This window comes from Pogoniulus pusillus, chromosome 39 (genome assembly GCF_015220805.1).
Source record: "Pogoniulus pusillus isolate bPogPus1 chromosome 39, bPogPus1.pri, whole genome shotgun sequence".
Classification (NCBI taxonomy): Eukaryota; Metazoa; Chordata; class Aves; order Piciformes; family Lybiidae; genus Pogoniulus; species Pogoniulus pusillus.
The window spans coordinates 4309609-4337600 of NC_087302.1; the positions used below are offsets into that span (position 1 = coordinate 4309609).

General features: G+C 56.5%; 1 protein-coding gene across 4 annotated transcripts; it reads right to left on the reverse strand.

The window, feature by feature from the left end:
- On the reverse strand, positions 1-27594 carry SLC41A1 (solute carrier family 41 member 1). 4 transcript variants are annotated; one of them, XM_064173594.1, is made up of 12 exons: positions 27464-27594; positions 26595-26725; positions 25531-26288; positions 17523-17630; positions 11013-11084; positions 10248-10392; positions 10004-10150; positions 7701-7848; positions 5929-6008; positions 4002-4136; positions 2981-3129; positions 1-362 (listed from the first exon to the last, which is right to left on the reverse strand). In XM_064173594.1, the coding sequence occupies exons 3-12, from the start codon at positions 25906-25908 to the stop codon at positions 177-179; spliced, it is 1548 nt and encodes a 515-aa protein (XP_064029664.1). In that variant the 5' UTR covers positions 25909-26288; positions 26595-26725; positions 27464-27594; the 3' UTR covers positions 1-176. The 4 variants fall into 4 exon arrangements, with proteins under 4 accessions (XP_064029664.1, XP_064029666.1, XP_064029663.1 ...); XM_064173596.1 differs by having other exon boundaries at positions 25531-26291; XM_064173593.1 differs by having other exon boundaries at positions 25531-26725.
- Positions 27595-27992: the final 398 nt, after the last annotated feature.

The following is a 27992-nucleotide window of genomic DNA, read 5'->3' on the forward strand; positions in this document are numbered from 1 at the left end:
TAAAGCTCCCATTGAAAATAATGAGAATCCAGTATCAAAGGTGAAGTCTCCAGAAGAGACAGGGTTGGAGGAGGAAGCAGAGTGAGGGTGGAAGAGAAGAAACAACAAAAATAAAGGGAGGAGGAGGAGGAGGAGGAAGAGAAGTGTGAGAGGTGGAGGGAGGGCAGCAAGGGGAGCTAGTCCCCTACATCCGAGTCCCGGTCACCGATGAGCCAGAGGATGTGAAAGCTGAGAGCCAGGAGACCTGTTCCAATCAGATCTCCCAGAGCTGTCAAGTATGGGATGGAGAAGTTGTCAGGGTCGAGGTCCCTGCCCCACATCCAGTGCACCATCCAGTCAGCGATGTAAAGAAGAATGAGCACCTGGGAGGCAGGAAGAAGAGAGCCACATCAGCCACCAAACCTGCCCTCTGCAGCCCTGTGTCTGCAGCAGCTCCACTTGGGCAGGTGCAGCTCAGACTCACAACCTCATTGCCAAGGTTGCTTTAAGGGAGGGCAGAAGGCCCTTGCTGAGCACAGCACTTGCAGTGCTTCATGGAATGGGTTAGGTTGGAAGGGAGGTCAAAGCTCAGCCAGTTCCAACCCCTCTGCCATAGGCAGGGACACCTCCCACTAGAACAGGTTGCTCAAGGACTCATCCAACCTGGTCCTGAACACCTCCAGGGAGGTTGTGGAGCACAGAAGCACCCAATGTGATCAAAGATCACATTGGGTGCTTCTGTGCTCCACAACCTCCCTGGGCAACCTGTGCCAGTGTCTCACCACCCTCAACCTGTGCCAGTGTCTCACCACCCTCAACCTCAAGGCCTCATCCAACCTGGCCATGAACACCTCCAGGGAGGTTGTGGAGCACAGAAGTACCCAATGTGATCAAGGATCACCTGATCACCTTCAAGGGCTTTTCCAGCCCACACAATGCTATGACCTAAAGACAGAAGAAATCTGCATTGGGTCCTCTCAAGCCTCCAGTCTGGGACAAGGATTTGAAGCAGCCTCAGGGCTTTTTCTAATGCCTCTGATGTCTCCAGGGCAGGCAAGGTGCCCCTCAGGACCACAGCAGACAGCACCTGGCTGTCCCCTTGGTTCCCTGCTCCTGCTCCACTGCAGGCTGCTGGCAGCAGTGGCTTTGCAGAGCGGAAGCCCCCTCAAGTGCCCAGCACCCAGCAGCAGTTGACAACCTAAATTTAGCCTTCTAGCTGACAGCAGCCTGCTCTTTGCTCTGCTGGATGCTCTGACTCATTTCCTCAGGCTGGCCTCAGTTTTAGGGGACAGTTCAGGAAGTCTCAAACTGTGCCAGGGCAGGTTCAGGCTGGACATAAGGAAGAAAACCTTCCTGGAAAGAGAGATTGGCATTGGAATGGGATGGGCTGCCCAGGGAGGTGTTGGAGTCACCATCCCTGGAGGTGTTCAACAGGAGGCTGCATGAGGTATTTGGTGCCATGGGTTAATTAGAAGGGACTTTTTAGTCTGGAGAAGACTGAGAGGGAAATTAATTAATGTTATAAACATCTGAGGGCTGGGGGTCAGGAGTGGGGGGGGGAACAGGGTCTGCTCACTGCTCCCTGGGATAGGACAAGCAGCAGTGGATGGAAGCTGCAGCACAGGAGGTTGCAGCTCAGCACAAGGGGAACTTCTTGGCTGGAAGGGTCCCAGAGCCCTGGCACAGGCTGCCCAGAGAGGTTGTGGAGTCTCCTTGTGTGGAGCCTTTCCAGGCCTGTCTGGATGTGTTCCTTTGTGAACTGTGCTAGATTGTGTGGTCCTGCTGTGGCAGGGAGGTTGGCCTGGATAATCTCCTTGGGTCCCTTCCAACCCCTAACATCCTGTGAGCTGTGATCCTGTTAGGTGATAGGTTGGACTCAATGATCCTGGAGATCTCTTCCAATCTGGTTAATTCTGTGACTCTATGATGGACATAGAACTGCTTGAGAGACTCCAGCACAGAGTTACTGAGATGATGAAGGGAATGGAACACTCCTTATGAGCAGAGCCTGAGGGAGTTGAGGCTCTTTAGCGTGGAGCAGAGGAGCCTGAGGGCTGCCCTCATTCATGTTTATAAGTGAGTGCCTGGAAGCTGGGGCCAGGCTCTGCTGGGGGATGCCCAATGCCAGCACAAGGGGCAGTGGTGGAAGCTAAGGCACAGGAACCTTCATTTAAACATGAGGAGGAATTTTTCCCTGTGAGGGTGGCAGAGCCCTGAAGCAGGCTGTTCAGGGAGGCTGTGGAGTCTCCCTCTCTGGAGAGATTCAAAACCCCCCCTGAGTGTATTCCTTTGTGATCTGCTCTAGGTGCTCCTGCTCTGGCAGGGGAGTTGGACTGGCTGAGCTTTGGAGGTCCCTTCCAGCCTCTGACATCCTGTGTTGCCATCAGCAGGATGAGCAGGGGAGGGCACATCTGGGCTGAGAAGGGAAGTCCCTAACTGAAGCATCTCTCCCTGCCCTCTAACAGGCAGCCAGGCCCCTGCAAGAGGCCAGTGGGTTTCTGTGGCATGGATGAAGTGGTCTGTACATGTCCCTCAGAGTCAGCACAGCTGGCAAATCTCTACCCTGCAGAGGTGGCAGGGACAGGGCAGGACAAGCCCCACAGGGGTCCCTGCAAATTCCACATCCTGTTTTCCTCACCAGTCTTCAAACTGCAAGTTTAAAACTGCTAAAGCACCTTTGTGGGGCAGATTAACACACACAAGGTAAACACTTCTGCCCTCAGAAGGACTTAAAAGGGACAAAAGACAGACTCAAAAGGTGCCAAAAAACGATAGAAAGCAAAACCTGTGTGCACAGGGCAGGAAAAAGAGGATTTGCTCAGTTTGATGCTGCCTCATTTGGCAAACACAATCTGCTTGGCACACTTCTGCCCAGCACAGAAATCTCTCACCTACAGTCAGGGGATGTCCCTTGTGCCTCCAGCAGGGTCTCTGCGACTCAGCTGGTGATCCCTCATCCCACCCTGAGGGCTCACAGCCCCTGAGAGGGGCTCCAGCTTACCTGGAGCAGAGCAGCTGTCATGTAGAAGACTATAAAAATGAGGGTGAGTGTAGTGTGTCCACCTTGCATGGAGCTGATGGTGTAAAGGAAAACCAAGTGTCCAGGCACCACCAGGAGAAAGAGCACACGAGCAGAACGGGAATTCACATCTGTGGAGGAGACCAAGATGGGGCTCAGGCTTAAGGAAAGGCTTGAAAACTCGGGAATTCTGCAGCCTCCCTGGGCTCCAGGGGGCAGGGCAGCACCACCCTGGGCGAATCAGAAGCAGGGACCAGCACACTGCCTGGTGAGGATCCAGGCACTGCGGATTTAGGCTGGAAGGCAGTGCCCAGAAGAGTGACCAAGGACTCTCTGCAGCAAGCTCGGCAGAGGAGCTGAATTCTGTGCCCACAGCAAAGCTGTTCTCAGGCCTCAGCTGTCAAAAGGACTCAGGAACCACCTCAGAGCTATCAAGGATGTGCCATGAGCCCTGAATTTCCTGGGAGCTCTGGCTGCATCCTATCTGGTGATTCCTTCTCTAACAGGTCACAACCACACTGCAGACCTCTCAACCCCTTCCCTGCCAAGGGCCAGCCTTGGCACAAAGGCCAGGAGGCCATCAAGCCTCTCCAGGAAGCTTGGAGAGGAAGAGTCTGTGCCCACGTTCTGGGCTGGACTGCCAAGTGTGGGCTGTGCTGTGCCACAGAGGACAGAGCTGCTCACAAGCCCTCGGGAGCAGGAGCTCTCTGCAGCCCAGCAGAGCTGCACCCCTCCAGCAGCCTCCAGGCAGGCTGCAGCATCTTGGATCCATCTGGAAAAGAATCAGGCAGCCAGGACATGACACTGCTCAGCCAGCAGAGGCCAAGCTCTCCCCACAGCAGCTTTGCTGGCTCTAACATGGCTCTAGGGGGTAGGGCAAGCCAAGGGACCAGCCACATTCCTCAGCTGCCTCTGGGCAGACCTTGGCCACCACTTCCTGCCACAGTGCTCCAGCGACTGTCACAGGCAGAAGCCAACAGATTCCAGCACTCAGCTTGCCCACCTGAGCTGAAGAAAGTGCTGCAGGGGCTGGGGCACTTGCGAGGGGCTGCTTCTGAGCTCTCTCCAGGCATCCCACTCATGTGCAGGTAAGTGGAGATGCGACTGGCTTGCACGGCCACCAGGTTGCCACCCACACCTGCAGAGGGGAGAGAAGCAAGATGAGGTCTCAAACACTCCAGAGAGGAGAAAGAGCTGTTTTCAGCAGCCAGCAGATCTGGAATCATTCAGGGCAGTCTATTTTTGATCACAATTCTACTTCCAGCAGGATGTGAAGAGCTGAGACCAAAAAAAACCTCTGTCCTAAGGCTTCTCCTTAGTGAAACAAATGCAGCTTTACTACTGCAGCTTTGGAAGAAGAAATGACATTGAATCAAGCAAATGAAAAGCTGAATCAGCCACCCAAACAGAGAGAGGAAGTTTAAACCTCCTAGTTTTAATATATATATGACATAAGGCATAGTGAAAATGTGGAAGCCACCAGCACAAGATGCACTGGCTCAGAATTCATAGAATCACAGAATGGATCAGGCTGGAAGAGACCTCAGAGCTCATCTGCTCCAACCTCTCCACCACAGGCAAGGACACCTCTCAACTGGATTTGGCTGCTCAAGGCCTCATCCAATCTGGCCTTGAACACTCCCAGGCAGGAGGAAACCACAACCTCCCTGGGCAGCCTGTTCCGGAGTCTCAGCACCCTCCTACTGAAGAGCTTCTTCCTCAGCTCCAGTCTAACCCTGCTCTCTTTCAGCTTCAAACCACTCCACTTTGGCCTGTCTCCAGATACCCTGAGGGAAAGTCCCTCTGCAGCCTTCCTGTAGGATCCTTTCAGGTCCTAGAAGACAGCTCTAAAGTCCTCAAATTGTAAATCCATTTGTGGCAAAAAGCAACCAAACAATTTCCCAGGTTCATCAGGCAGAAAGGAGCCCAAAGCTTTAGAGCAGCTGCAATAAGCTTTTATGAGTCTTCAGCTGTAAACCCAAATCTTTGATCACAGAATGGTTTAGGTTGGAAGGGAGCTCAAAGCTCAGCCAGTTCCAACCTCCTGCCCTAGGCAGGGACATCTCCCACTAGAACAGGTCACTCAAGGTTTCATCCAGCCTGGTCATGAACACCTCCAGGGAGGTTGTGGAGCACAGAAGCACCCAATGTGATCAAAGATCTGTGCTTCTGTGCTCCACAACCTCCCTGGGCAACCTGTGTCAGTGTCTCACCACCCTCAACCTGTGCCAGTCTCTCACCACCCTCACTGCAAACAACTTCTTCCTAACAACCACTTTCAATCTCCCCTCTGCCACTTCAAACCCATTCCTCCTCCTCCTCCTCTCATCACAAGCCCCTATCAATAGTCCCTCCCCACCCTTCCTGTAGCCCCCTTCAGATCCTGGAAGGCCACTCCAAAGTCTCCTCAAAGCCTTCTCCTCTCCAAGCTGAATGGGTTGGAAGGGACCTTTAAAGGTCACCCAGTCCAACCTCCCTGCAGTCAGCAGGGACATCCCCAGCCAGATTAGGTTGCTCAGAGTCCCATCAAGCCAAATCTTTCTGTTGCCAGGTGCCACAAAGCCACACATTGTGTAAAGATGGAGGTCTTCCACCAGACAAGGAGCAATCAGGAAACCAAGAGTGTGTTTGGTGGGCTCTTGGAAAGTGATTTTTAGGCAACAGCCTCCCAGGTCAGGCAACAGCCTCCCAGGTCAGGCAACAGCCTCCCAGGTCAGGCAACAGCCTCCCAGGTCAGGCACCCTCTTGTGCTGGGCTGGCAGCAGAGGGAGCCAGGCTGCTGCAGAGCTGGAGTCCAAGCACCACCTCTTGCTGGCAAACAAAAGGGATTGAATCTCCTTAACCTGGCCTAAAAATAAGGCATGTGGAATAATCCCAGTGCTTGCCAGGAGCCAGCAAGAGCTGCAAGGTCAGAGTGGGAACTCACTCACCGTTGATCACCGGGGTGAAGACAGCCATGCCAGCAAAGTTGGGGTCTGAGACTGTTCTGTCCAGGATTAACCCTCCCACACTGCAGAGGGAAGATGGAAGAGGTCAGTGGTGAAAGCTCAGCAGGAAATACACAGCACAGGGCTCTGAGGGCTCTCTCTGTTGCAGTGTGTGCACCCCAGGGACACACCCCCCCAGCAACAGAAGTGGTTATGGCTGAGGTTGGTGCAGGTGGTTTTAAGGCTCAACCCTGGACAAGAAGACAGTTTTAGCAGGATTTTCACTCCTGGTTAGCAGGGAATTTGATGTTTGCTGGCAGCAAGGTTGCTGCAACACCATAATCCAAAGCAGCCCTGCCCTTCAGGGAGCAGAGAGGGATCTTCATGCAGTGGCTCATGTTGGAAGGGACCTCAGAGCTCATCTACTCCAAACTCCTGCCACAGGCAGGGACACCTCTCAACTAGACTCAGCTGCTCAAAGCCTCATCCAACCTGGCCTTGAGCACTCCCAAGCAGGAGGCAGCCACAACCTTTCTGAGCAGCCTATCCCAGAGTCTCAGCACCCTCCTACTGAGGAACTTCTTCCTCACTCCACTCTAACCCTGCTCTGCCTCAGCTTCAAACCATTCCTCCTTGGCCTGGCTCTAGACACCCTCAGGAAAAGTCTCTCTGCAGCCTTCCTGTAGGATCACTTCAGCTATTAAAGACAGCTCTAAGGTCCCCCTGGACTCTTCTCTCCAGGCTGCACACCCCCAGCCTGTTCTCACAGCAGAGCTCCTCCAGCCCTTGGATCATCTTTGTGGTCTCCTCAGGCACCTCTGTGTCCTTCTTATGGTGGGGACACCAGAACTGGAGGCAGTTTTGGAGGTAGGGTCAGATCAGAGCACAGGGGCAGAATCCCCTCTCTTGCCCTGCTGCCCACACTGCTCTTGGTGCAGCCTTGCAGGGCTGCCTGAGGGCACTGCCAGCTCCTGGTGAGCTTGTGCATAGGACTGCCAAATGGGATCTGAGTTTACTCCCTGGCCATGCCAGAGTCTCCCTGTGCAGCAGCTGGGACATTGCTAAGGGTCTGGATTCCAGCAGCCAGATGCTTAACCCCTCCAGTGCCCCAGGACCTACAACTCCCTGCTTTTGTCTAGAAGCCACAGGATGAGCTGCAGCCTGCTGGCAACCAGGGCTGTGCAAACAGAATCACTGAGTCAACCAGGTTGGAAAAGGCCTCTAAGATCATCAAGTCAAACCTACCAACTAACACCTTCTAATTAACTGGCCCATGGCACTAAGTGCCTCATGCAGCCTCCTTTTAAACACCCCCAGGCATGAGGACTCCACCACCTCCCCAGGCAGCCCATTCCAATGCCAATCTCTCTTTCCATGAAGAACTTCTTCCTAACATCCAGCCTGAACCTGCCCTGGCACAGCTTGAGGCTGTGTCCCCTTGTTCTGTTGCTGGGTGCCTGGGAAAAGAAACCAACCCCCCCTGGCTACAGCCTCCCTGCAGGCAGCAATGAGCTCTGCCCTGAGCCTCCTCTGCTGCAGGCTGCACCCCCCCAGCTCCCTCAGCCTCTCCTCACAGGGCTGTGCTCCAGACCCCTCCCCAGCCTTGCTGCCCTTCTCCAAACACCTTCCAGCACCTCAACAGCTCTCTTAAACTACAAAGAGCTCAGAGGTTTGGTTCTCTCGTTCCAAAATCCACCAAGGGCCCAAGAGGTTGAAAGGGCTGGTGAGGGAAACCCCAAAAGGAGGTGTGTTTGGGAGGAAGGAACTCCTCCTACCTGCTGATAGCCATGGCAATGATGACAGGCTCCCAGCCAGAGTAGAGCACCTCCCGAGTGGCTGCATTCCTCTTGGCAATGATGATCCAGATGGGCAGCAGAGCTATGAAGAAGGCACACACCAGGGGATTCACGTAGGCTTTGCTCTCTGAGGGGCAAGTAAGCAGGAGCAACGAGTCAAGGACACATCCTGCTGCACTCAGGTGAGAGGAGCCACTTCAGCTGAGCTCCTTGAGCCTGCCTGCAGCCAGGAGCTCCAGGCAGGGCAGGCAAAACGACACCAAGCCAGTCCCAGCTCTGCGGTGCCTGTGTCATGTTTAACCCCAGCCAGCTGCTCCCCACGGAGTGGGAGGGGGCAGAGAACTGGGGAGGGGAAAGAGTAGTAAAACGTGGGGGGTGGGAAACAGGCAGTGTGAGAGGGCAGGAGAGAGTTAAACTTGGGGGCTGGGATAAAAGCAATGTGAGAGGGCAGGAGAGAGTTAAACTTGGGGTTGGGATAAAGGCAATGTGAGAGGGCAGGAGAGAGTTAAACTTGGGGGTGGGATAAAAGCAATGTGAGAGGGCAGGAGAGAGTTAAACTTGGGGCTGGGATAAAAGCAATGTGAGAGGGCAGGAGAGAGTTAAACTTGGGGGCTGGGATAAGAGCAATGTAAGAGGGCAGGAGAGGGTTAAACTTGGGGGTGGGATAAAGGCAATGTGAGAGGGCAGGAGAGGGTTAAACTTGGGGGTTGGGATAAAGGCAATGTGAGAGGGCAGGAGAGGGTTAAACTTAGGGGTGGGATAAAGGCAGTGTAAGAGGGCAGGAGAGGGTTAAACTTGGGGGTGGGATAAAGGCAATGTGAGAGGGCAGGAGAGGGTTAAACTTGAGGGTGGGATAAAGGCAATGTGAGAGGGCAGGAGAGGGTTAAACTTGGGGGTGGGATAAAGGCAATGTAAGAGGGCAGGAGAGGGTTAAACTTGGGAGTTGGGATAAAGGCAATGTGAGAGGGCAGGAGAGGGTTAAACTTAGGGGTGGGATAAAGGCAATGTAAGAGGGCAAGAGAGGGTTAAACCTGGGGGTTGGGATAAAGGCAATGTAAGAGGGCAGGTGAGGAAGAGGAAATAAAATGCCAACAAGCCAAACAAGTGATGCAGACCACAACTGCTCACCACCCACTGACCAATACCCAACCAGTCCCTGAGCCACACTGACCCCTGGCCAGCTCCCCACCACTTTCTATACTGGCCATGACATCATATGGTCTGGAATACCCCTTTGGCTAGCTTGGGTCAGCTGTCCTGGCTGTGTCCCCTCCCAGTCTCTGCTGGCAGGGCAGTGTGAGAAGCTGGGACGTCCTGCCTTGGACTAAACACTGCTTAGCAACACTCAAACATCTCAACTCCAAACACAGCTCTGTACCAGCTCCTAGGAAGAAAAGTAACTTGATTCCAGCTGAAGGCAGCACAACATGGCACTTCCCTCTCCTCACTGACTCACACAGGGGCTTTATCAACAGACCCAACTGAGATCTCTTTGATTTCCACTCCTCATTCCCACTTCCTACTCCCAGTGTTGCTTCACCTCTGGCTGAACCTGGCTGAGTCACATCCCCTGCGCTCCAGCCAGGGAAGGAAGGTGGAAGGGAGGGAGGAGGAAGTCCAGAGCCTACAGCTGCAGTTCTGCAGTAAGGATCCCCAGCTGGTGCTGACAGCACAAAAGATGAATCCCAAGCTGCCTAAGAATCACAGAATCAGTCAGAGTTGGAAGGAACCACAAGGATTATCCAGTTCCAACCCCTCTGCCATGCCCAGGGACACCCTACCCTAGAGCAGGCTGCACACAGCCTCAGCCAGCCTGGCCTCAAACACCTCCAGCCATGGGGCCTCAACCACCTCCCTGGGCAACCCATTCCAGCCTCTCACCACTCTCCTGCTCAACAGCTTCCTCCTCACAGCCAGTCTAAACCTACCCACCTCCAGCTTTGCTCCCTTCCCCCCAGGCCTGTCACTCCCTGATATCCTTCTCCCACTGCTTTAGCCACAGCTGGGCCCTTGGCACATGGAAAGGGACAACCTCTCCCTTAGCACTTTACCTGGTGAGAAGGAAGCATGCAGGTCACTGCCAGGGCTGTCTGCAGCTCCAAGGCAGGAGGAACATTCACCTCCTCTCCTTACCAGCTCTGACTGGGTCTCACTAACTGAGACAGCCTCCAGGCCAGGCATCCTACCCATGCCCACGAGAGGGTAAAGGGTGAAACGAGACAGAGAGGCAGCAGCACATGGAAGGACCAGAGAGACACAAATGGCCTTTTGCTGCTCCTCACCCAGCTCTTTGTACAAGCCCCAGCTGATGCCTGAAAGCAGGGCCAGGGTGATGAGATCCCCCAGGCTGGCAGCGATCGGCGTGGCGACGTTATCAGGGTTGATCCCCATCCTCCTGGAGCCAATGATGACCCCAATCATGATCATGCCTACAGCCAGACAGAGAAAGAAAACAGGTTGAGGCCCAAGGGGAGCTCAGCAGATTAGGAAGAAGCATGTGGAGGGTGTGCAGGGTCTGACTCTCACCCAGAACAAGAGAAGCAATGAAGGCAGTGGCCACGCTGCTGGCGCAGAGCAGGACAGCATGGTCAATGCTGAAGTGTCCATCTGGGATCCAGCCAAACACCACTGCTGCAATGGAGGCCAGGAAGCCAACCACAGTAGCCTGAACCTGAGAAGATAATCTAAACAGTCACCAAGGGGACTAGAGAGCAAAACAGTCCTGGGGTGAGGGAAAGGGGAACCACCACCCCCGTCCCCCCCAGGCGTTCATTCGAGTGGATCAGTGTCCAGCTGGGGACCACCAAGCCTGACCTGAGGGGCAAATCATCATGGTCAGAGGACTGTGGGACAAAAAGATTTCATCATAGGATCATAGAATCAGTCAGGGTTGGAAGGGACCACAAGGATCAGCCAGTTCCAACCCCCCCTGCCATGGGCAGGGGCACCTCACACTAGATCAGGCTGGCCACAGCCTCAGCCAGCCTGGCCTTAAACACCTCCAGGGATGAGGCTGCCACCACCTCCCTGGGCAACCCCTTCCAGGCTCTCACCACCCTCATGGTGAAGAACTTCTTCCTAGCATCCAGTCTGAATCTCCCCATTTCCAGCTTTGCTCCATTCCCCCCAGTCCTGCCACTCCCTGACAGCCTAAAAAGTCCCTCCCCAGCTTTCAGACAAGCAGTGTTGAGAGTCAACAGCAAACTGCAGGCATTCAACCCTCCTGACAGCTGACAGAGCTGGGCTCAACACCAAATACCAACACTTTCTTCTCCTTGCACAGTTCCTTACCTGTATCAGAGCCATGTTCCCTGTTATCATCTTCCAGAGCTCTTTGGGTGTATCCATTTGGCCAATGTTAGCCTGCAAGAGGACATCCCAGTGTCATTAAAATCTGGCAGCATTTTGCACTCTCTAACAGGCAAATTCCTGCCTTCCAGCATCCCAGGATGTCAGGGGTTGGAAAGGACCCAAAGAGAGCATCCAGTCCAAGCCCCCTGCCACAGCAGGACCACACAATCCAGCTCAGGGCACACAGCAACACATCCAGACAGGCCTGGAAAGGCTCCACACAAGGAGACTCCACAACCTCTCTGGGCAGCCTGTGCCAGGGCTCTGGGACCCTTCCAGCCAAGAAGTTGCTCCTTGTGCTGAGCTGGAACCTCCTGTGCTGCAGCTTCCATCCACTGCTGCTTGTCCTATGCCAGGGAGCAGTGAGCAGAGCCTGTCCCCCCCTCCTGACCCCCAGCCCTCAGAGAGTTATAGACATTGATTCAATCCCCTCTGAGTCTTCTCTTCTCCAGACTAAGCAGCCCCAGGGCCCTCAGCCTCTCCTCCTCAGGCAGTGCTCCAGTCCCCTCCTCATCCTCATAGCCTTCCCTTGCACCCTCTCCAGCAGATCCCTGTCCCTCTTCAACTGAGGAGCCCAAACCTGAAGGCAGCAGGCAGATTTCTTAGTTCCAGCTAAGTAAGTTTGTGTCAGGAGCAGCAGCAAAGAGCAACCTCAAATCTTACAGGTAAGCAACTGAGCAGGAGAGGTGTTTGTGTGCCCAGCTGGGGCACAGCTCTGCCTGCAGGTCTGTCAGTGATCCAGGGCTGCACACCCTGGGTACCACAGTGCCTGTTCCAGCAGTTCCTCTGGTCTTGCAGTCCACACTTCTAAAGCTGTTCCCAGAATCACAGCACAGTGAGGGCTGGAAGGGACCTCTGGAGATGGAGTCCAACCCCTCTGCCAAGGCAAGGTCACCTAGAGAAGGCCACACAGGAACACATCCAGATGGGTTTTGACTCTCTCCAGAGATGGGGACTCCAGCACCTCTCTCTGCACCTTCCCCTTCCCAACTCCAGGAATGGGATGCTCTTCTCCATGGCAAAAGCAGAGCCAGAGCCAGCAGAGTGAGGTCTGGAAGGGAGGGCAGGGAGGAATCTATGTCTGCTGACGAAAGATCTTCCATCAGAGATGCTCTGTCCCCACGCAGAGCCACGCACTGCTGCTCCTCTCCTCACTCAATTCACTCTGTGGGGACAGAGCCAAGCCTGGCTCAGCCCCAGCTGGGTCATGCTGCCCCTCAGGGTCAGGAGCCAGGACGGGAATAGAGGTGCCCCAGCTCCGGTACGGAGCAAGGCCAGAGGAAGCTGGCAGCAAGAAAGGCTGTTTCGGTTAGAAGCTGAGTAAACAAGGCCACTGCCACGTGGACACCCACTGAGGAGCAGGAAAAGCCATGGCACACAGGTCACCTGGCACTGCTGCAGCTCTGGGAGATGCTAAGCAGACTAACCAGAAGAGATGGAAAGTTGCTTGAAGTCCATAGTGAAGGATCCAAAAGAACCCAGCAGAATCCCTGCAAGTTGCTGGTTCTGGCAGAGCATAAAAGTTCTGCCCTGCCCCTAGCACCTTCCAGGTCTTGGTGGGAAGCTGGAAGAATGGAACACAGGAAGGGACTCAAAGAGCTCATCCAGTCCAATCCCTCTGCCACAGCAGGGCCACACAATCCAGCTCAGGGCACACAGGAACACATCCAGACAGGCCTGGAAAGGCTCCACACAAGGAGACTCCACAACCTCTCTGGGCAGCCTGTGCCAGGGCTCTGGGACCCTTCCAGCCAAGAAGTTCCCCCTTGTGTTGAGCTGGAACCTCCTGTGCTGCAGCTTCCATCCACTGCTGCTTGTCCTATGCCAGGGAGCAGTGAGCAGAGCCTGTCCCCCCCTCCTGACCCCCAGCCCTCAGAGAGTTATAAACATTGATTCAATTCCCTCTGAGTCTTCTCTTCTCGAGACCAAGCAGTCCCAGGGCCCTCAGCCTCTCCTCCTCAGTTCTGGAGCCCCTGGGACAAGAGGGCTGTGGAGATGCTGGAGAGTGTCCAGAGCAGGGCCAGGAGGATGCTGAGAGGCTGCAGCAGCTCTGCTGTGAGCACAGACTGAAAGAGTTGGGGCTGTGCAGGCTGGAGCAGAGGAGGCTCCCAGGGGACCTTCTTGTGACCTGCCAGGGTCTGAAGGGGGCTCCAAAAAAGCTGGGGAGGGACTTTTGGGGCTGTCAGGGAGTGGCAGGAGTGGGGGGAATGGAGCAAAGCTGGAGGTGAGGAGAATCAGGCTGGAGGTGAGGAAGAAGTTGTTGAGCAGGAGAGTGGTGAGAGGCTGGAATGGGTTGCCCAGGGAGGTGGTTGAGGCCCCATGGCTGGAGGTGTTTGAGGCCAGGCTGGCTGAGGCTGTGTGCAGCCTGCTCTAGGGTAGGGTGTCCCTGGGCATGGCAGGGGGGGCTGGCACTGGCTGCTCCTTGTGCTCCCTTCCAGCCCTGACTGATTCTATGAAAACCAACACAAACTTGACTGGTGCAGCACTGAGCACATCCAACACAGCAACCTGAGCCCCATATGAGGCCTGACCTTAACATTCCAGCCACATGGCAATTAGGTTGGGATTAACATAACCAAGCTGCAGTCACCAGCAACAAGATTTTAATCCTTGAACTAATGGGGAGAGTTTTGCTTCTTAATTGTGGAAGGAATTTCTGAGGGGGGGGCTTAATGCAGCACTAATTAGAAAGCCACAGCCTGAGAAACCACTCTGGGCTGCTTGCCTGTGGAGAGAGCACAAGACTCACCCCACCAAGCCCTAGGCAGAGGGGAGCTCCCTCCACGTGGGTCCCCCACACTGAGAGAAGAGGGCAAGGAGAAAGGAAAGCCCAGGAGCTGACCCTGCCCCAGCAGGGAGGGGATGTGTGGAGGCAGCACCCCCTCGTCTCCTGCCAGGGTGAAGCAAAGCAGGGCACAAAGGCTGGGTGCTGGCATGCAAGGTGAGTGCCACCTTGCTCAGGGGCAGGCAACCAGGAGCCCAAGCTGGTGTGAGGGCAGCAGCTGCTTGGCACAGAGGTGCAGGCAGGCTGCAGCAGTGCCCCCCGAGGCAGTTTCTTGATGACTGCTGCAGCCAGCAGGGCAGAGAGGGGAAGGTTTGGCACTCCTGTGACTTTCTGCACAGCCTCTGCTCTCTGCCAAGCCTGCCCCAACACTGCTCTGTGCCAGTGCCATAAGGGAAGAGGACAAGAAGTGCTGTGCTGCCTTTGGCCCAGGAGAGCCAAGCACTCACCCTGATAAGCTCATGCTCAGAAAGTGCAAGCTGGCCAAGGCCAAGAGGGAGAATGGTCCCTGTCTGGCACAGCAAGGATCCTGACGTGACCCCAGGGATGGAGAGCAAATAAAACAGAGCATTTTGCTTCCCAGAAGGAAGGGGCAAACAAAGCTCAGCCTCTGTCCCTGTAAGTCCTGGCACAGCTGGGCCAAGGGCAGTGTGAAGCCTCCCAGCAGCTCTGTCCAGCACAGACGGGAAGCAGCCAGAGCCCAGCTTGTGCCAGGTTATGCTGGCACAGCCACCCCCAGGCAGCTCAGCACCCTGCTCCTTAGGAGCAGGATGAGTAAGGGCTGAATCCAAGCAGGAACTGGTCCCCACAGTCAGCAGGAATCAGCAGGCAGAGGCTGGGGTGCAGGGGCCAAGACAAGAGTGACACCAGGGAAGTGCTCTTTGCCTTCCTGCTCCCCAGGAACAACCTGAGACTGCAGATGAGGATGCTCCAGTGCCACTGGTTCAGGGGCATCCCTTTGGATGTGTATAGGGAGCAACTGCATGAGGGACAAGAGGAGCTGGCACAGGCTGGATGGTGAGCAGCACAAAATGTTGGCTCTGCTGCCAGCCAGGGATTCACCAAAAAAAACAACTTTGGGCCACAGAGGTCAACAAAGGAGGAGCAAAAAGTCACAGCTGGCATCACCCCACTGCTCGAGATGGAAGAACAAGAGAGGACTCAGAAGAGCAGACCTGGAGAGATCTTTTCAACACTCTACTTTCTCCTGCAGCCATCACTAAGGGGAAGGCTGGGAGAAGAGGACCATGCCAAGAGGAAGCTCTGTGCTGCCTGGTCCTGGTGGATGGGAGGGTGAGCATGAGCCAGCAATGTGCTCTGGTGGCCAGCAGGGCCAGTGCCATCCTGGGGGGGATTAGAAGGGCTGTGGGTAGGAGGTTGAGAGAGGTTCTCCTGCCCCTCTGCTCTGCCCTGCTAAGGCCACATCTGGAGTACTGTGTCCAGTTCTGGGCCCTTCAGCCCAAGAGGGACACAGAACTGCTGGAGAGAGTCCAGCACAGAGCCACTGAGATGATGAAGGGAATGGAACAGCTCTGTTAGGAGCAGAGCCTGAGGGAGCTGGGGCTGGGAGCTTGGAGCAGAGCAGCTGAGAGGTGACCTCAGCAATGGCTATAAAGATGTGCAGGTGAGTGGCAGAGGCTGGGGCCAGGCTCTGCTGGGGGATGCCCAATGCCAGCACAAGGGGCAGTGGTGGAAGCTGAGGCAGAGGAAGCTCCATGGAAACATGAGGAGGAATTTTTCACTGTGTCAGAGCCCTGGCACAGGCTGCCCAGGGGGGCTGTGGAGTCTCCCTCTCAGCAGATATTCCAAACCCTTCTGGATGTGTTCCTGTGTGATCTGCTCTGGGTGCTGCTGCTCTGGTGGGAGCTGGACTGGCTGAGCTTTGGAGGTCCCTTCCAGCTCCTGACATTCTGTGACTGTGATGATTGCCTCTGTCAGAGGACACCAGTCTCTCTCCAGCACTGCCAGCTGCAGAGCCAGACTGCTGTGTTACAGCAACGTTTCCACACCAAGCACCTCACTGAGAGTGGCACTGATCCAGTGAGCTACCAGAGCTGCCTCCAGCTCACACAGGGAGCTGCTGTCTCACAGCAATGGCACCGAGCTCCAGCAGGAGCCATGCCCAGCCTTGTCTCTCCATCAGTTTCAAGAGGCTGTCAAACCACCTGCCAGCTCTCTCTGCAAGGGCACAGAATCAATCAGTCAGCTTGGAAGAGACCTTTGAGATCATTCCAGAGAAGGGCAGCAAGGCTGGGGAGGGGCCTGGAGCACAGCCCTGGGAGGAGAGGCTGAGGGAGCTGGGGGGGTGCAGCCTGCAGCAGAGGAGGCTCAGGGCAGAGCTCATTGCTGCCTGCAGCTGCCTGCAGGGAGGCTGTAGCCAGGTGGGGTTGGGCTCTGCTGCCAGGCAGCCAGCACCAGAAGAAGAGGACACAGCCTCAAGCTGTGCCAGGGCAGGTTCAGGCTGGATGTTAGGAAGAAGTTCTTCTCAGCAAGAGAGATTGGCACTGGAATGGGCTGCCTGGGGAGGTGGTGGAGTCTGGGGGTGTTTAAGAGGAGGCTGCATGAGGCACTGAGTGCTGTGGGTTAGTTGATTAGAAGGTGCTGGGTGCCAGGTTGGACTCTGAGAGCTCAGAGGTCTTTCCCAACCTGGCTAATTCTGTGATCAAGTCCAGTCTCCTGGCCAGCACCATCTAATCAGCTCACCTGCAGCACCAAGTGCCAGATCTTTTTAAACACTCCCAGGCACAGCCACTCCACCACCTCCCTGGGCAGCCCATTCCAATGCCAATCACTCCTTCTGCTAAGAACTTCTTCCTACCATCCTGCCTGAAGCTATTCTGGCACAGCTTGAGGCTGTGTGCCCTCATTCTGTCCCTGGTTGCCCGAGAGAAGAGACCAACCCCACCTGGCTATGACCTCCTTTCAGGCAGCTGCAGACACCACTTCAGCCTCTGCTGGAGACTTCTCTCCAGGCTCTCTCATCTCCAAGCCTTGCAGAACCTGGCTTGTCCCAGCCTGCTTTGGTGACTCCTCTGCACCCTGCTTCCCCACGAGACAACTGCATCCAAGCATTCCAGATGGTCAACTGCCACTGTCAGCCCTCACCCAGGCACTGCACACACTGACCTGCCACTGTCAGCCCTCACCCAGGCACTGCACACACTGACCTGCCACTGTCAGCCCTCACCCAGGCACTGCACACACTGACCTGCCACTGCCAGCTCTCACCCAGGCACTGCACAGCCTGACCTGCCACTGCCAGCTCTCACCCAGGCACTGCACAGCCTGACCTGCCACTGCCAGCTCTCACCCAGGCACTGCACAGCCTGACCTGCCACTGCCAGCTCTCACCCAGGCACTGCACAGCCTGACCTGCCACTGCCAGCTCTCATCCAGGCACTGTACAGCCTGACCTGCCACTGCCAGCTCACACACCCTGCCTCCAGGCCCACCAGCAGCCACGACAAGGAAGTGAACTGTCAGCAAAGCTTCACATCTGATTAAACCTTCACATCTGATCAGTCCAGTGGGACAAAGGCACCTTCCCAGCACCCTAAAGTCCAGGCTCTGGTTTCTGTAGTCACTGGCTGAGAGACCTTTTTGTCTGCCCAGCCACCACACACATAGACCTTCCCATCCCTGCTCCCTCCACCTCCTTGGGTACTCACAGCTGTTGACAGGCGAGAGGCCAGAGTCATCTCCAGGTTCCCCTTCAGGCCCAGCAGTGCAGGCACCAAGATAAAAACCTCTGTCACATACTTGAAGACATCCCAGTGCTGCAAGATTGAAACCAAGAGAGACCATTACAGATAGCCATGGCTGTTAGAGACCTTTGCTTTGGGTCAAAGGGGCTACAGGAAAGCTGGGGAGGGACTTTCTACAAGGGCTTGTAGGGAGAGGACAGAGGGGAATGGATTGAAGCTTGGGAAGGGGAGATTGAGCCTGGAGATGAGGAAGAAATTCTTGATAGTGAGGGTGGGGAGGCACTGGCACAGGCTGCCCAGGGAGGCTGTGGATGCTCCCTCCCTGGAGGTGTTCAAGGCCAGGCTGGATGAAGCCTTGAGCAATCTGGGCTGGTGGGAGGTGTCCCTTGGAACTGGATGAGCTTTCAGCTTCCTTCCAACCCAATCCACTCTGTGGTGTGTCCCTTATTCTTAGAATCACAGAACCAGGCAGGTTGAAAGAGAGCTCCAAGCTCAGCCAGCCCAACCTAGCACCCAGCCCTGCCCAACCAACCACACCATGGCACTAAGTGCCCCAGCCAGGCTTGGCTGCAACACCTCCAGCCACAGCCACTCCACCACCTCCCTGGGCAGCCCATTCCAGTGCCAATCACTCTCTCTGACAACAACTTCCTCCTCACATCCAGCCTGAACCTGCCCTGGCACAGCTTGAGGCTGTGTCCCCTTCTTCTGTTGCTGGGTGTCTGGGAAGAACATCAGTCTGGAGAGGAGAAGGCTCTGAGGTGATCTTATTGTGGCCTTTGAGTATCTTATGGGAGCCTACAAGAAAGCTGGGGAGGGACTTTTTAGGCTGTCAGGTAGAGATAGGGCCAAGGGAGATGGAACAAAGCTGGAACTGGGGAGAGTCAGACTGGATGTTAGGAAGAAGTTCTTCAGCATGAGGGTGGTGAGAGCCTGGAACAGGTTACCCAACCCCCCCTGGCTACAGCCTCCCTGCAGGCAGCTGCAGGCAGCAATGAGCTCTGCCCTGAGCCTCCTCTGCTGCAGGCTGCACCCCCCCAGCTCCCTCAGCCTCTCCTCACAGGGCTGTGCTCCAGGCCCCTCCCCAGCCTTGCTGCCCTTCTCCAAACACCTTCCAGCACCTCAGCATCTCTCTTGAACTCTACTCTTGCAACCTGGCACTGCCCATGAGTGGCCCTAGACAACCTCAGCTCCCCTTCTGGTGCCACCCTCTGAGTTGTGCCCTGCCTGGAGTGCTCCTGAGGTTGGCCCAGCAGCAGCCAGACGCTGCTGCTGAGCTCACAGAGCGGATCTCACCCTGCAACTCTCAGTTCAAAATCCCCCAAAGATTAGCCACTGACGGAATGTTTACAGCTGCAGAGGCCAAAAGAGGGAAAGATGAAGGAACTTTGCCCAATACTTGCAGATTTTTGGCAGAACTGAAGGCAGGTCTCAGCTGAGAGCCATTCCCTGCCCACATGCCTCGCATCAGCACTCGGCAGCATTGCTGCTGCTGCCTGATCCTGCCAGCTCCAACACTGAGCTCTCTGTGGCCTCTCTTTCCCTTGAGTGCCCTCCCTTGCCTGGCACCTGCACTACCCAGATACAATCATGGAATTGTTTTGCTTGGAAGAGACCTCCACCAACATCAGAAGCAGTTCAAGCAGGGCACAATTCAGAGGGTGGCACCAGAAGGGGAGCTGGGGTTGCCTAGGGCCACGCATGGGCAGTGCCAGGTTGCAAGGGTAGAAGAAGTGGCACTTCTCAGAACGGGTTGGGTTGGAAGGGACCTGAAAGATGATCAGCTCAGCACCACCACAGCCACTAAACCCTGTCCCCAAGTGCCATGGCCACAGGTTGCCTGAGCATCTCCAGGCATGGTGACTCCACCACCTCCCTGGGCTGCATCTCCAGGCATGGTGACTCCACCACCTCCCTGGGCTGCCTCTGCCTGTCCCCTGAGCACTCTTACAGTCAAAACATCTTCCTTATATCCAACTAAACCTGTCTGCAGCTACCTGAAGGGACAGTGTGGAGAGGCTGCTGCTGGGCTCTGCTCACAGGGAATTGAGGACAGAAGAAGGGGGAATGGCCTCAAGCTGAGGCTGGGGAGGTTTAGATTGGACATTAGGAAAAAGTTTTTCATGGAGAGAGTGCTCAGGGACTGGAATGAGCTGCCCAGGGAGGTGCTGGAGTCACCCAGCCTGGCTGTGTTTCAGGGTGGTTTGGATGTGGTGCTTGGGGCTGTGGTTTAAGGTGAATGCTGTGGAGTAGGGCTCTGGGTTGGCTTTGGTGCCCCTGAGGGGCTTTGCCAGTCTGCATCTTGCTGTGGTTCTGTCAATCTCCTCTGGCTCAATTTCAGGCCATTTCCTCTCATTCTATCACCTGTAAGAAGGAGAAGAGACCAACCCACACCTCACTCCAACCTCCTTTCAGGGAGCTGTAGAGAGCAATGAGGTCTCCTCTCTGTATTTACTATGCCCTGGCTCTGCAGTGAAGTCAGCTCCATTGAGCAGGAGGCACCAGAGGCTGCCTTGATTTTCTAGGCAAAACCATACACTCAAGCAGGCTGGAAGAGAGCTCCAAGCTCAGCCAGCCCAACCTAGCACCCAGCCCTGCCCAACCAACCACACCATGGCACTAAGTGCCCCAGCCAGGCTTGGCTGCAACACCTCCAGCCACAGCCACTCCACCACCTCCCTGGGCAGCCCATTCCAGTGCCAATCACTCTCTCTGCCAACAACTTCCTCCTAACATCCAGCCTGAACCTGCCCTGGCACAGCTTGAGGCTGTGCCCTTGTTCTGCTGCTGGGTGTCTGGAAAGAACATCAGTCTGGAGAGGAGAAGGCTCTGAGGTGATCTTATTGTGGCCTTTGAGTATCTTATGGGAGCCTACAAGAAAGCTGGGGAGGGACTTTTTAGGCTGTCAGGTAGGGATAGGGCTGGGGGGGATGGAACAAAGCTGGAACTGGGGAGATTCAGACTGGATGTTAGGAAAAAGTTCTTCAGCATGAGGGTGCTGAGAGCCTGGAATGGGTTGCCCAGGGAGGTGGTGGAAGCCTCATCCCTGGAGGTGTTTAAGGCCAGGCTGGATGAGGCTGTGGCCAGCCTGATCTAGTGTGAGGTGCCCCTGGGCATGGCAGGGGGGGCTGGAACTGGCTGATCCTTGTGGTCCCTTCCCACCCTGACTGAGCCTTTGCACTGCTGCAAAGGCTGTGCAAACATTTCCCTGGCTCCTTTTGCCTCCAGGGAGCACAGAGGCAGGATCAGGCCACAGCTAGAACTAGTTCACAGCTTTCCCTCACCTTGTCCCAACCCTGGCTTTGTAAATTCATCTCTGAAGGAGGTCCTGGCACTGCAAGCTGGTGCCAGGAGTGCTGTAACTGGAGCCTGCTGAAGCAGCTCCCTGAGCAAGAGAGGGGTGTTCCTGGAGCAAGGAATAAAAGCCATCCTCAGGGAAGGAAAACAAGGAGATTTCTGCAGAGCTCAGCAGCTTGCTGACTGCAAAGAGCAGGACCCATGGGCTGCTGCCAGCTTTCTTAATATAAGATGTTATACAACACTGGGCTAGGGGCATTTAGGAGGTCTTGAAGGCCTCCCTGGCTCCTGCAGAGAAGAAAGCTCCCTGCAGAGACCTGTGCCCACAGCATGGCTCCGTGGGGTGAAGCAGAGCCAGGCTGCTTGGGGAACACAACAAAGGAGGGAAAGAGAAGGAGCAAAGACGAATTTCAGCTCAGGAGGTTGAGCTGTTAGAATCCTTCTGCCCTCCTTTAACAAGTCTGTCAAGAAGCAGAGAAATGAGCTGGCCCCAGGGGGGTGAGGAGGGGAGGCTGACACAGCACACAAGGTCCTCCAGGATCATCCAGTTTGCTCCATGCCAAGGGGAACACACTGCACTGGGGAGCAAAGGGTGGGTGTGGGGGGTCCTGGCTGGCTTTCAGCAAAGCTCTAGAAGAGAATTCCAGGGAGAGGCCCTTCCATCTGCAGCATCTCCTCCCTGCCCTCTGGGGAGGGGAGCAGAGAGACTACAACCAGCCTAGGCTGAACTTCTTTCAGCTTCACTTTCTGGAGGTTGGGCTCTTCTGCCAGGCAAGCAGCAAGAGAACAAGGGGACACAGCCTCAAGCTGTGCCAGGGCAGGTCTAGGCTGGATGTTAGGGGGAAGTTGTTGGCAGAGAGAGTGATTGGCATTGGAATGGGCTGCCCAGGGAGGTGGTGGAGTGGCCGTGGCTGGAGGTGTTGCAGCCAAGCCTGGCTGGGGCACTTAGTGCCATGGTGTGGTTGGTTGGGCAGGGCTGGGTGCTAGGTTGGGCTGTTTGAGCTTGGAGCTCTCTGCCAACCTGCTTGGTTCCATGATTCTATGCTAAGCCTGCACTCTCTTGGAACACAAACCCACCCAGACAGCAGAGCCAGCAGGTCCTGGGCTCTCCCAGGCAGCACTGGAGAGAACAGGACCCGACCCTGGCCTGCCAGAGGTCCTGGAAGCCACCTGCAAAGGCCAGGTGGTGGTTTGCAGTGTCCTCCAGGCTGGCTGCCTGTCAGCAGCTTTGCACCTGCAGGCAGCAGCTATTTCCAGGGTGCCAGCTGCCTCCCAGCTGCTCTCATCTTCGGTCCCCATGTGCGAAACAGAGGCTTACAGGAACCATGAGTAACTGCCTGGTTTTGCTCCCACTCTGGCTGGGAGGTGATTCATGCTGGGACGTGCTGCAGGGCAGAGCTGTGACTGCCTTGGTGAGGCTGCTTCACACCCTGCATTCTGCCAGCTCTCTCCCTCCAAAGGGAACAGGAAAGCCACAGCTCCAGTGCTGGCATTTCCAGAGGGTTGCTGACACCAGAGGCGGTCCAGAAGGGGAGATGAGCAACCTGATCAAGGCTCTGAACAACCTGACCTAGGGCAGAAGGTCTCTGCTCACTGCAGGGGAACTGAACTGGATGACCTTTGGAGCTGCCTTCCAACCCAAACCATTCCATGACTCATAAGGGTGTCCAGAAACAGCACAGGGGGGGAACAGTTTGAGGCTGAAGGAGAGCAGAGTTAGGCTGCAGCTCTGGAAGAAGTTCTCCAGTACAAGGGTGGGGAGACTGGAAGAGGTTGCTCAGGGAGGCTGTGGCTGCCCTCTCCCTGGAGCTGTTCTAGGCCAGGTTGGACAAGGCCTTGAGCAACTGAATCTAGTTGAGAGCTGTCCCTGCCCGTGGCAGGGAGGTTGGAGGAGATGACCTCCCAGGTCCCTTCCAACCTGAACCAACCTGAGCCATGCTGTGATTCTATGAGGACTCTCTAAACAGACTCTCTACTCCATCCACCCATTCAAAGCACCTCCAGGGAGCAGAAAAGTCTGGAAAACAGCACTCAGGGCTCTGCTGGGAGAGGAGACTGTGCCAGCAGTCCTTGACTGCAGCTGGTAGGCTCACATGCCACTCGGCTCAAAGGTCTCTCCAATCCCAGTGGGAGCAGAGGCAAATTCCCCCGAGAGGCAAATTAGGGAGACATTAATGTGCCAGCATGGCCAGAGGCCAGTGCTGCCTGCTGTCACAGTGGGGAGACCAACTGCAGCTGGCTGCTTAGTCCTTCTACCCAAAACAGAGGGGGCTGAGTGTATGGAGCCCTCCCTCCACCACAAACCACTGCAACACCCAAAGCCACAGCACTCCAGCCCACCCCAGTGCTTCCCTTCTTCCCCCTGGGCAGCCAGTTAGCAGGATCAGCTCCTGCAGGCAAGCAAGCAGAGCCCACAGGCTTCCCATCCCCCTTCTCCACCCTATGGCATTTAGATGCCTCCTTTAATCCCCAGCCCAGAGGGAGCTGGCAGAGTTGGCAGACCAAGCTGCACAGCCCCAGGCTGAGCTGCTGTGGGACGCAGGAATTACAAAGCTTTATTCCTTAAGGGCCCTAAAACACCTCAGGCAGGAGAAGGCAGGAGTGTGCTGCAGGATCCCAGCCCTGCCCCACTCCTCCCTGGCCAGCAGGGTTGGTCCTTCTCCAGGAAAAGGCTTTGGGCTCCAACCGCTGGCTCTGGGAAACAGCCGGAAAAGCCAGGCAGGGGCTTAGAGGGAGCTCTGCAAAGGGAAACGTGCCTGAAACGGCTCTTCCCCAGCCAGTGATGCCAGCAAACCTCCCCCAGATTCATTTAGAGCAGGAGGCCTTTCCTGTTTTGAGCTCTTTCGACAGGTTGCATGGAGAGGAACCACAAGGCTGACCAAAGTGCTCAGGCACGCAGGGAAACAGCCATCAGGGCCGAGACAGCAAGAAAGGAGAGGCTGCTTGGCCACCCACAGCAGCAACAGAAAAGAGCCTGACTTGCCCTCCTGGCACACAGCTGGGCAGAGATGATCCCATCTGCCAGCAACAGGAGTCACTGACATCTGAGTCCTCTTCTGCTTGCACTGCCAGGGTTTGTTTACTCCCCTTAAGCAAGGAGGAGAGCTTCAAGCAGAGCATTTTTGGTTGACCACAGCTGCAAAATGGCTTCCTCCTGCATCCAAACAGCTTCACAAAGCTGCACTGCCTGGAGTGATGTGAGTTTGGCACCCTGGGCACTGGTTTGGGCCCTGAGCACCAGCAAAACTCAGCTCACCCTGCCTTTCAGAGCAACTGATCTGCTGCCAGAGACACACACGACCCCTGACAGCACACCTTGGAGAGACAGGCATGGTCCAGAGTCACATTTCATAGGATGCTAGGGGTTGGAAGGGACCCAAGGAGATCATCAGGTCCAACCCCCCTGCCAGAGCAGGACAATGCTCTCTAGCACAGATCACAGAGGATTACATTTCCCACCCAACAAACTACACAAGCTGCACAGCTGCTGAGCTCCCACAGTGGCACCTGCCATGAGACACCTAGCAAGGGGTGGTGCCTGCTGGCACAGCAGTTTTCATCCAGAGCTAACAACCAGCTCTTTGCTAAGCATCATCTCCACACAGCCCTCAGGAAGAACAACTCTGTCACAGCCCAGTTGCTCCTGGCCACTTCAAGAGCACGACAAAGCAGCAGAGGGGACACTCATTCAGCCACCAGGTAAGCCTCCCCCACACACAGAGTGATGGGGGGATCAGTAGCCTGGGTGGCACAAGCCTGGCGTGCAGCAGATGTCAAAGAAAAGGGATGCAGGACCTGTAGAACTCATGGAGAACCTCTGGAGCTGGGATGCCTGCAGCCACCAGCAGGAGAGCACTTCACTTCCTGCCTAACACACGGAGTGGTCTCGGTTCCCTTCAGCTGCATCCTCCTCCCATGAGCCAGAGTAGGGCAGCTGCAGTGCAGAGGTGCCCACAGTCTCTCCCCCTCTCACTGCAGACATCACCAAAGTCCCCTCTTGTCTCCCTCTGCTCCAACCAGTGTCGTCCTCTCACTCCAGACATCACCAAAGTGCCCTCCTGCCCCAACCAGTGTCCTCCTCTCACTCCAGACATCACCAAAGTGCCCTCCTGCCTCAACCAGCGTCCTCCTCTCACTCCAGACATCACCAAAGTGCCCTCCTGCCTCAACCAGCATCCTCCCCTCACTCCAGACATCACCAAGGTCCCCTCCTGTCTCCCCCTGCCCCAACCAGCATTCTCCTCTCACTCCAGACATCACCAAGGTCCCCTCCTGTCTCCCTCTGCCCCAACCAGCATCCTCCCCTCACTCCAGACATCACCAAGGTCCCCTCCTGTCTCCCCCTGCCCCAACCAGCATTCTCCTCTCACTCCAGACATCACCAAGGTCCCCTCCTGTCTCCCACTGCCCCAACCAGCATTCTCCTCTCACTCCAGACATCACCAAGGTCCCCTCCTGTCTCCCACTGCCCCAACCAGCATTCTCCCCTCACTCCAGACATCACCAAGGTCCCCTCCTATCTCCCCCTGCCCCAACCAGTGTTCTCCTCTCACTCCAGACATCTGTCTGCTGAACCAGCCTTGGCATTCAAGCCCCTCCTGGCCTGGGATCAAGCCACAGTCAACAGAGACAGGATTGAGAGCCCAGTGCCACGCCAGGGAAGCGTCAACCCTACCTGCACAATGTCCAGCACCATTCCAGCAGCAACTGTCCCAAACCCTGCCAGGAGGAAGGGAAAGAGGACTTGCAGTCCAATGGAAAAGGAGGTCTCCTTGAGGGGCGAGGCTGGCTCAGGGCCTCGATCTGTGCTGGTGTCATCACTCTCATTGCTCTGGCTGCCGTTTTCCAGCAGGGCATCTTCTTCTCGCACCCCTTTGGCGTTGGCACGGGACTCCAGCACCACCACTTCCACCCCATCACCATCAGGTGCCAGGAAATTGGAGGGCTCCACCAGCTGCCCCCGGTCTGGCCCGGTGAGACAGTCTGTGGGCACAACAGGCAGCACAGCTCCGTTGGCCTGGAGAGCCTCCTTTTGCTCTGCCTTGGAAGACATGCTGCAGAGAGGCTACCCTCACCCTTGGCTTGGTGGGCCTACAGCCAGCAGCTGTTCCAGAAGAGATCTTCTTCCAGGAGCTTATACAAATGGCCTTTCCAGCATCTAGAGCCAACCTCTCTCAGCCCTGCTCGCCTGCCTTTGAGTGCAGAGACTGCTCCTGCAGCAGAGATCCCCATCAAGCAACGTCCAGGAATGGAGGACACCAACCACTGAGCCAGCAGGGAACACTGCAGGAACTGGGGACTACAGCAGATTCCCTCTGGTTTTCCTCTCTGGCTCCGTGCAGTGCAGCAGAACTGCGACAGGATCCAAGCCTCTTGTCTTTGATGTGTGACACTTCAGTGCATGCCTCTCCAGGTCTTCTTCCAGCAGCACCACTGCTGTCAGGGGACACACAAGGCAGAGAGAAAACCAGATGAAGTGAACAACACAGGAGGTTAAAGAGATGAGGAAACAGAGAGTAGATACAAGAGGTGTTGGCTCTGGGAGATGCTGCAGTCCAGAAAGGCTCTCCTTACTACCAGGGCTTTGCCACCATCCCTCTGTGGAATTGGAGTCTGAAGGCTCCTGGAGGCTTTTGCTCAGTTTCAGCCTGGTTTGTGCTCTCTGCCAAAGCAGTCAGCAGCAGCACCAGCGAGTTCCAAGTGTCCCTGCCCTCCTCCTCTTGCAGAAGGATTTCTCACCTTACAGCACAAGGCAGCCAGAGGCTTTATTTAAAGCAACAGCAGGCTCCTGGTTAGGGTTTCGTAGTGAGCTGAGCAGGCTGGAGGGTGGGAGCTGGCATTTGGTCGCTCTCTGAGATCTCCTCTTTCACCTGGAACACGAGAGGAAAAGAGATCTGCTGCTGGGCCTCGTGGCAGTCAGCACAGGGACTCATTCATTCCACAACCTGCTCCTCCTCCACCCCACGCCGACGGCACAACCTTCAGCCTACAGCTGACAGCCACGCTAGCCCTTCACCCTGCCAGCCTCCCATGCCCACATCTCAGGGCAGGCTGTCAAGGGAGATGAGGGCGAGACCAGCTCCCTTCTGCCCGCACCCCAGAACACACTCTGGGGACCCCTGCTAGGGGAGGGTCCCCAAGCCGCAGGACAAGGGTGCCTAGCCCGGAGGCCAAAGCCCCGCACAGAGCCATCGGCCACAAGTGCAGCAGGGACTGCCGCCCGCCGGGAGCCCCGCGCCGAGCCGGGGCAGGCGTGCAGAAGGAGCACGGCCCCGAGGCTCTGCCCCCTCCCCGGCTGCCGCAGCGCCGGAGGTGCCGCAGCGCTCGCAGAGCCACGGCCGCGGCGGAAGCGCCACCGGCAGAGCGCGGAGCAGAGCGGGCGGCCCGCAGCCCCTTCAGTCCCTCAACCCCCAGCCGCAGCCCAGCGCAGCGCTACCGGCGGAACCGGCGCCCACGGGGAAGAGCCATCCCAAGCACAACCAAGCTACCTCGGCCGCCGGCCCCCTCTCCGCGGAACGGGGCTGTCGAGGGGCCCCTCACTGCCCCCGCCGCAGACCCTGGGCCCCACCGCAGCAGCTCGCCCCCACTTGGTTCCCCGGGCAGCTCACCGCTGGGCACCGCACCGCTGGGCACCTCAAAAGCGGGCAGCGCACCGCCGGGCAGCGCGGAGCCTGCCGCTCCGTTCCGCTCCGTTCCGCTCCGCTCGCCGCCGGCCCCGCCGCGGGCCGCCCCGCGCCGCCCTGACATCACCGCCCGCCACTGCCGGCCCCGCCCAGCGCGCCGGGCCGGGCCCTCATTGGTCAGCGCGCGTGACGTCACGCCCGCCCCCGCGCCGCGCGGGGTGAGCGCCGTAGGGGCGTGGCGTGCGGGGTCACGTGAGGCCGAGCCCACATGGAGCCCGCGGGGAGCCTGCGGCCAGCCCCGCGCCCATGCCGCAGCCTCTCCTGCTTCCCTCCCTCCGTCCATCCATCCACCCACCCCTATCCCTACATCCATCCCTCCCTCCGTCCGTCCATCCATCCCTCCATCCATCCACAGAATCATAGAATGAAGCAGGTTGGCAGAGAGCTCCAAGCTCCTCCAGCCCAACCTAGCACCCAGCCCTGCCCAACCAACCAGACCATGGCACTAAGTGCC